Below are 8,718 nucleotides of genomic sequence, written 5' to 3' on the forward strand. Positions count from 1 at the left end.
CTAGGCTCTGCTGGCAGCAGGCAACATTTTCACGAAAATAAGAAAAGCAACCAAATTAAATCATTTACCTTTGAAGAACTTCGGATGCTTTCACTCAGGAGACTCCCAGTTAGATAGCAAATGTTCCTTTTTTCCAAAAAGATTATTTTTGTAGGCGAAAAAGCTCCCATTTCTTCACCATGCTTGGCTGAGAAATCGACCGAAAAATGCTACAACTATAACGCCAAACTTTTTTCAAAATTAGCTACATAATATCGACAGAAACACGGCAAACGTTGTTTAGGATCCATCCTCAAGGTGTTTTTAACAAATATATTCGATAATATATCCGTCGAGGCAGTTGGTTTCTCATAAGAAGCGATTGGAAAAATGGCTACCTCAGTATTTTACGCAAGGTTTTCTGCGGGAGACACCATGTGACCACATGCCATATATGGTCCCTTACAGCCATTCTTCAAGGGAAATGCCTAAAAAGACGTCACAATGCTGTAGACACCTTGAGGAAAACGCAAGCTCATTCGTAGCTCATTCACAGCCATATAAGGAGTCATTGGCTTGAGGCGGTTTTAAAAAATGCGGCACTTCCTGATTGGATTTTTATCTGGGTTTCGCCTGTAACATCAGTTCTGTGGCACTCACAGACAATATCTTTGCAGTTTTGGAAATGTCAGAGTGTCTTCTTTCCAAAGCTGTCAATTATTTGCATAGTCGAGCATCTTTTCGTGACAAAATATCTTGTTTAAAACGGGAACGCTTTTCATGCAAAAATTAAAATAGCGCCCCCTAAATCCAACTGGTTAATGCTTTAATTGTTCCGTAGGGAATTCTGATTGGCAACATATGGGACATTAAAATATTAGTTCATTAATTAGTTCATTCATTTGTTCGATTAATTTATTTGCTCATTCTTTCATTCAAATGTTGTTGACAAACTTTAATTGGATTTCACTCCCTACGACTTCCCCGTTAAAGGTAGCTAATAAATAGTAAATAAACACTACCACAGGAGATGGGCCTAACATTGAGGATCAACTGCTAGCTAGGGCAATATGTTGTGTAGTGCTGTTAGAGGCGCTAGCAGAGTAGTCTCAAGATGTCTTTACTTAAGAGAGATTCCTGCTACACCTGAGACAGAGGTGAGAGGAAGGATGAACAGATTGGGAAGGAGGGGGAAGTATGGAAATGTGTGAACTCACTACATTAAGTTGCTCTGCATAAGAGCGTCTGCTAAATGACTCAAATGTAAATGTAAGTGGACAACCAGGATAGAGGAAATGGAGAGATGAGCTAAGAGAGTTATTTTGACTGATGGGCGGGATAGAGGATTCTGAGGGTGACATGTTTATCATCCTAAACATTGCGGCTGTAGTCAAACCAGTCAGGATCACTTCAGATATTCTGTGCTGCACTGCTTTTGAAATGAACAACAGAACAGATACTAATTTGCGTAGCGGACATTATTCTCTCCACTTATTTATGTGTAAATCATTGCTGCCAGTTTTCTCACAACAGGCAACTACACACTTTTGATAGCAGCTGAGTCACATGTGTCAGAATGGAAGGACCCTGACATGGTGTTGGAAAGGATAGGAGAAAGGAACATACTCGTTTCCAGAGACTCGTTTCATCACCTTTTCCTGACAGCCATTATTGCCGTAAATGTATTTCTATGGCCATGTAGTGAATGAAATCGCTCAATGGGCTTAATACATTTGCTCTAGTAGCTAGCCGAGGAAGAAAGAAAGACTAACCCCACAAAGACTGAAGAGGATGGACATGAAAGAGGGTGACATGGACAGAGGGAGAGAAGTTGGGAAAAGACTGCTTTAATGAATTGTGTGGAGGGATGGACGGATTGACAACGCCGCCATTTAAAAGGACAGGAAGAGAGGGATGCGTGTCGAGAGGACAAGGAGAGTGAAAGAAGCACTTGCGTAGAGCAATCGCTGCCGAGAGACTTGTGCATGATTCTAATTTCTATGGTAATGCAAGGCCAGGAGTAAGTGGTCTCGGCGCATTAGTGCGCTGAGAACGTCTTTACTAACGCATCACATGCCTGGAAAGGGGGAAGAAGAATGAATCGCGACTGGGTGGATCTCAATAGTCTAGAAGTAGCTTATTTTCCTTGTCTCCTTCATCTGCACTGGTTGGAAAATACATATGAACAGTATTAAGGGAACCTAGCCTTTAACTAGGGCCTAAGTACAAGGCCTTTTAATTTTGGAAGAGCAAAGCTTAGAGAGGTATGGGTGAAGCACTTACATATGTTTTTACAGCGTAGTATAGACTTTAGTTATGACCCGATGTAGATTAGTAAGATGGAATGCTTCTGATGTAGGTTATGTTCTTCTGATGTAATAATATGTTGTTATTCTCCTGTCTCCTACAGAAGATGAGTCTGGCATGGACACGGAGGATGAGCTAAAGAGGTAACTAACATCACCAATGAACACGAATGGGATAGTGTTCATATTTGACTGTAGCGGGGGTCGAAGCCATGTCCTACTGCAGGACCTCTGGGTTGACAGTGCCTCTGCCCTAGCCTGGTTTCAGATCTCTGTGCTGTCGGAGTTGCCCAATGACCATCGGAGTTGCCCAATGACCATCGGAGTTGCCCAATGACCATCGGAGTTGCCCAATGACCATCGGAGTTGCCCAATGACCGGAGTTGCCCAATGACCATCGGAGTTGCCCATCGGATGCCCAATGACCATCGGAGTTGCCCAATGACCATCGGAGTTGCCCAATGACCATCGGAGTTGCCCAATGACCATCGGAGTTGCCCAATGACCATCGGAGTTGCCCAATGACCATCGGAGTTGCAATGACCAATGACCATCGGAGTTGCCCAATGACCATCGGAGTTGCCCAATGACCATCGGAGTTGCCCAATGACCATCGGAGTTGCCCAATGACCATCGGAGTTGCCCAATGACCATCGGAGTTGCCCAATGACCATCGGAGTTGCCCAATGACCATCGGAGTTGCCCAATGACCATCGGAGTTGCCCAATGACCATCGGAGTTGCCCAATGACCATCGGAGTTGCCCAATGACCATCGGAGTTGCCCAATGACCATCGGAGTTGCCCAATGACCATGACCATGCCCAATGACCATCGGAGTTGCCCAATGACCATCGGAGTTGCCCAATGACCATCGGAGTTGCCCAATGACCATCGGAGTTGCCCAATGACCATCGGAGTTGCCCAATGACCATCGGAGTTGGCAAGACAGCACAAAGGTCCGGGTCCATGATACCTTGATCCTCTTGTTGCTCATCATGGTTATTATTACACATATTTGTTATTTTACTGGGGTTGCCAACTCGCCATATATAATTTTTCCATCTGTTCTCATTTTGATTCATTAGTTGTCGGATTGCGCTGTCGTCGTGAATGTAAATGAATTGCCGAGCTTGTTGGTGGAAAGGATTTTTGTTGTAGAGCATCAATACAAGTCTTAAACTCCACCATACTGAAATGGTCTTGCATCAAACATTCCCCTCGCTCTTGAGCTCTTTCAGTAATCTGAAGAGTGCGTGGGTGTTTGTTTTTGTATGTGGGCTGAAATGTCTGGTTCTGTCAGTTGTATTTGTTGTGCTGCATCACAACAGAATGAACAGGTGTGGTGTCTCTTCATTCAAGGACACCAGCAGAGCATCAATCAGTAGTTTCATAACCCCCATTTCATAAACAGCTTTTTTCTCTCTCGTCGGCAGGGTGGAGAGCGCGAGTCGGCAGAAGGAAGGAGAGAAGGAGAGAAAAGGAGTGAAGGAGGAGGACCCTTTTGGGGGGTCGACTGACGAGAACACTGACGCTGAGGCCGAGGAGGACAAGCCCATCCCTGAGTTACCAGGTCTGTCTCTGTCTGTCTGACCTTGTCTGCCTCTCTCTCTGTGTGGTCTGTGCTGGCTGTGTGTGTCAGTTTGTTCTTGCTAATTGTTCATGTTATTCAACATCAATAAAGAACTTTTCTGTAAGCCACACTGGCTTTTTACGACACTCGCAAACGTTAAGTTGTCAAATTGCACACCATTTCTTCTCTTTTTTTCCCATCAGTGATGAACAATGAGGATTACTGTAATGCTCTTACAGGGAGTCTTGCACTCATGCTGATCTATCATTTTCTTACGACCCTTTAGATTTCCTAACTGGAAAGCGATTCTTCCTCTATGGCAAATTCCCCAACAATGACAGGCGCCTACTCCTGCGGTACATCATCGCCTTCAACGGGTAGGGAGAAGAAAGAGAGACTGACTCCAGAATGAGAGTAGGGCAGATGTTCCTGTAACAGTAGTACTTTACTAGTACTTTTAGAGGTAATACAAGTGATCAGCGGATGAGGGCTTGTGTGTCATTGTACCTTTATAAAACAGTGTTTGGGATCTCCGGCGAGACGTGTAGCTTTCTCACTCTCTTCCTCCTCTTCCCCTCCCCATATCTCTCGCTCTCCTTCTTTGTTCCTCTCCCTCTCTTCAGGGAGGTGGAGGACTACATGAGTGAAAAGGTCCAGTTTGTCGTCACCGGCGAGGGATGGCACGACTCCTTTGAAGACGTGAGTGTGACCTCCCTTTTGTTTCCTTCGAAAGACCTCTTGATTGATGTTAAACACACAAATATGAGAGTGCGATACACAAGCAGGCAGGCACACACTCGCACACCACGAACATGATTTGTGGAACACACACACTTATAAAGGTCTCATCTCTTTGTTAAAAGGTAAGGACTCCAGGGAGTTAGAATGCTAGTCATCTATGTAAAGTGCACAATTCATAGTCTGCGCCCAAAAAAGAGACAGAGAAATGTAGAATGATATTTTCCCCTTTTGAAAGGCTTGGAATGAAATAGAGGTGCCACTCTAGCTATCACGTGATCATCTTAAGTGAAATAAGTAGTACATTTTTCCTAATGAGGCCAGACAAAATTGATTCACTGTTTTAACGTATTTTCCCCCCAGAAAAGTGAGGCGAGCGAGTGGGGTAAAAAAAGAAACATATAATCATAATAATAATCATTAGGTGGATAAGGTATAACAGTACTTTACCACTCTGTCCTAGGCTATATGGACATTAACAACAGGCAAAATGTTCCATTTCAGACTGATTTTCAGATTATTATTATTATTAATACACAATATAACATTAACATTATTCACATCGGATGTAATAATAGAATGCATTATTCTGTCATTTTCAAAAATGATTGAAAACAAAGTAATGTATGAATGTATTATCAGTTCATTAATCTACTTAATTGTATATCCTACCAAATTCAGGAATGATTAACAATAAATAATTGTAATCAAATTGAAATGTTGATGCATAATGAGTTCATTATCTGAATGCATCTCTATAGCCCAGGCGTTAACAAAATATTCATACAAATACGATTAGACCCTCTCATAGGCTAGGCCTGGTAGAAAGAGGGTCTGCCAAATGAATGTGGCACTGGAAAATAATACATCAATCCAGCCATAGAGTATAACCTTTCATCATCCTTTCATCATCCATATAACATGCAACAATTAGAAGCATCAATCTATATAGATGAAGTGTGACTCAATTCGAGCCCAGTAACTTTGCTCACCGCATCCTCCTTCGACTGCCTCGTCTGGCTGCCACGACAAGCATGTGCGTGCCACTGGCGATGTACTTTGCTGGACACGCTAGCTGTTCTAGGCGGCGCGTCATCACTTCAAACGCATTCCTTCGTGGTGTTATCGTTTGGCCTACTACCAGTTAATTGGTTAAATGACATTGTTGTTTTGTCTATTAATCGCTTCTAATAGATCTGAAAATGATGCAATAACCATGAATTTAACCGTCTGTTTGTTTATAATGCGGGACGTCCCATGTTTAACCTGGACACACAAATAGTAGGAATTTGCACTGACTTCAGCCATGACCGCATGAGAGAGAAATGAAACATCTGCACGTCGCCTGCAGGTGCCAGCGTGTGTGTTCCACTGTCCAATCCCAGGCTCGAACATGATCTGAGCGTGTGATCTGAGTCTGTTTGGTCTCTTGGGCATCAACTTGGGAAAGTCCCAAGGCAGAGTGGACAGTGCATGATAAACAAAGAGCTGCGTATATTGGCCAAAAAACAGCACATCTGATTATTATGTGGAGAAAAGTGAGGCGTGGCATCCGTTAAACAGTAATTCAACTTTGTTCGGCCTAAGTATTATTTATATTTAGAAAAAATATCCCCAAAAGGACGGATTCTAGGACATGGATTATGTTAAGAATACTTTTGATGTGCTGTTTATCTACCTCAGGGCCTTTTTTGTGCATCACTGATGTTTGATTTGATATTGGACATGCGTGGTTAGTTGCCTTTTGATGTAGGTCTGTTACACAGACATCTGTGTTCCACGCCAGCTCATTTGCAATGGAAAGTGCTTCTGCCAAGTCACGAGCTATTGAAATACAGTATATATGTTGTTGACCTATTTGGTGTACCATTTTAACTATTGGTTCAGTCTCTGTAGCCCTTTATTATTAAACAGATTCCCACCTCCTGACATATTTTCCTCTCGCTTTCTCTCTCCCTCTCTGCCACAGGCACTGATGGAGAATGGTAATTTAAGCTTTGTCAAACCCACATGGATTTTTGCCATCAACGATCGACAGAAGATGCTGCCATATCAGCCCTACACTGTTGTCCCTTGAGACTTGCATTTGCTAACGTGCTCACACACACAAACACACACACAACAGTATTGTACCTGTCCAAAGGGTAGGAGAGGTCTACATTGAAGCCATAGACACTAGCTCTTCTCAGATCCTCAGGTACATAAAACCAAGCCTGTGCCATTTTGGTACAAATGCCTTAACTTTACCTGAGGCCATCCAGAGAGCTGGATAAAATGGTTTCCTTACCAGAGATGGCATATCTTCATAGACTTATCATTACCGGTGCACAAAAATAACTCCCCCATCTGCCTCTCTTTCAGGGCTTTTAAAACTATATTTCTCTGCTTCACCTCCACTACCTCAGGGTCTATGTGGAAACTTCAGTTATCACTCATGTCCTGAAAAGCCACTGGCTTTGATAGAAGAGGGTGTATTAGTGTTAGGAGCAACATAGAGAGTCCTAGGTGTAGCCGGAATGGCACCCTATTCTCTTAAAGAGCCCTATGTGCCCTGGTCAATAGTAGTGTACTACATAGGGAATAGGGTGCCGTTTACTGACATAAAGGTGTTTTTTAAGGTCACTGACACTCGATACCAACGACCACGAAATATGGTTAGAAAATAAGGCCTTTGTCCTTGTTGCTAGGTAGGATTATGAAATGGACTTCAAGGATTGGTTGGTATTCCTTATCTTATTATTTATTAAGTCCACTTTGGCGAAATACATGGGATTGTAGTGTAATTTGTAGCATGTAGTGCTGTACAATTACGTGTACTTTTGTTTTATTCATGTTGTATGCTGTTTGAACTGTACACAGACTATTGTGTGCAAAAGTGTGAGGATCCAATAAGTCCTGTTTTTGCTTGGTTATTTCTGGAAGTATATGATGTGTGTTCATTATCCTTCTTTTTCCCGTCTAGATTTGACTTGTTTATTACAGTATCTTAGCTTTGCTTTCAGATATACCCCCCCAAAAATAAATATTTGATCAATTAAAATAATGGATTTTTAAATGAATTGCACACCCTGCGTGTTTTTATTGATCAACTAGACGGATTTAAGCGGATTTGAATGGAACCCATCCTTCTTTCTTCTATTGATATTCTGTTTCCATCCCTCCATTCTCTATCATCCCCCCCTAATTCAGTTCTCCCCATGTTTCCCTCTCCAGTCAAGGGGATTAGAGTAATGGAAGAAGAGCAAGAGGGAGAAGAGAAATTATGATCAAATGTTTGAATTCTATGCTATGATTATTTTGAATAGAAATCATTTTAATTTTGGGTGGGGGTGAGGGTATGTCAGTGGTGTAAGATGAATGCATACAGTTTTAGACATTCATTACCTGACCTGACACAACATTGTTAAAGTTGAAATGCAATTTATAATATTTTTCACAAGCCTTTTAGTAGTGTATACTTGATTCCATTTGGAGCCCCAGATGGATTCATAGATGTTTCAAAAGCTTTTATTCATTTTATGGTCTCATATTCCTTTAACATATTTGGCATGTCCTTGAAATCGAGAGACCGGTAGATCTGAGAGTTTAGAATTGTGCAAAGTAAGGCCCTTTTCACTTCATAGTGTTGTCTATACTGTTTTTGTTTAGTCTGATTCTGAGCTTGCTTTCTCATTGGCTATGTCCCGATTCTCCACCCTTTTTAAAGCATAGGAGTGTAAGCATTGGCTGGAAGGAGTTTACACCATTGTAAAAAAGTGTGTGCACACTTTGGAAGAACGGTGAAGAATTGGGGCTCAGCTATACTGTGTAGATCACATTATGCTCCCAGTGAGGGACATTGGTGAGAGCTTTGTGCACGGAACAAACCGGCAGTCATGATCATTTTGAGTGAGTCATTTACTGAGATACTGCAGTTGAAGGGGTTTTGATGGACACAGAGAGGCTTAAAGGTCTGCTTCATTGGAGATAGTTTAATAACCTTTCCAGATAGTGTGCTGTCTTATCTTAACTTCTAAGGCAGGGGTGGGCAACTAGATGTCAGAGCTGATGGACTACATAATTATAATAATTTGTACACTGCAAATTGACCAAGTAAGCCCAAAAATAGATATTTTTAAATGAAG

At 42.1% G+C, this 8,718-nt stretch overlaps 1 protein-coding gene across 1 annotated transcript in view; it reads left to right on the plus strand.

Moving 5' to 3' along the window:
- LOC112241572 (DNA repair protein XRCC1) overlaps positions 1-7,653 on the plus strand; it is a 34,630-nt gene extending 26,977 nt beyond the window's left edge. The window contains exons 13-17 of the mRNA XM_042304523.1: positions 2,390-2,429; positions 3,720-3,856; positions 4,143-4,233; positions 4,480-4,555; positions 6,564-7,653. Of these exons, the coding sequence (XP_042160457.1) occupies positions 2,390-2,429; positions 3,720-3,856; positions 4,143-4,233; positions 4,480-4,555; positions 6,564-6,671 (452 nt within the window). The 3' untranslated portion in view covers positions 6,672-7,653. The remainder of the gene's footprint in view (positions 1-2,389; positions 2,430-3,719; positions 3,857-4,142; positions 4,234-4,479; positions 4,556-6,563) is intronic.
- The last annotated feature ends 1,065 nt before the right edge of the window (positions 7,654-8,718 follow it).

Source organism: Oncorhynchus tshawytscha, linkage group LG23 (assembly GCF_018296145.1).
Source record: "Oncorhynchus tshawytscha isolate Ot180627B linkage group LG23, Otsh_v2.0, whole genome shotgun sequence".
NCBI classification, from domain to species: Eukaryota; Metazoa; Chordata; class Actinopteri; order Salmoniformes; family Salmonidae; genus Oncorhynchus; species Oncorhynchus tshawytscha.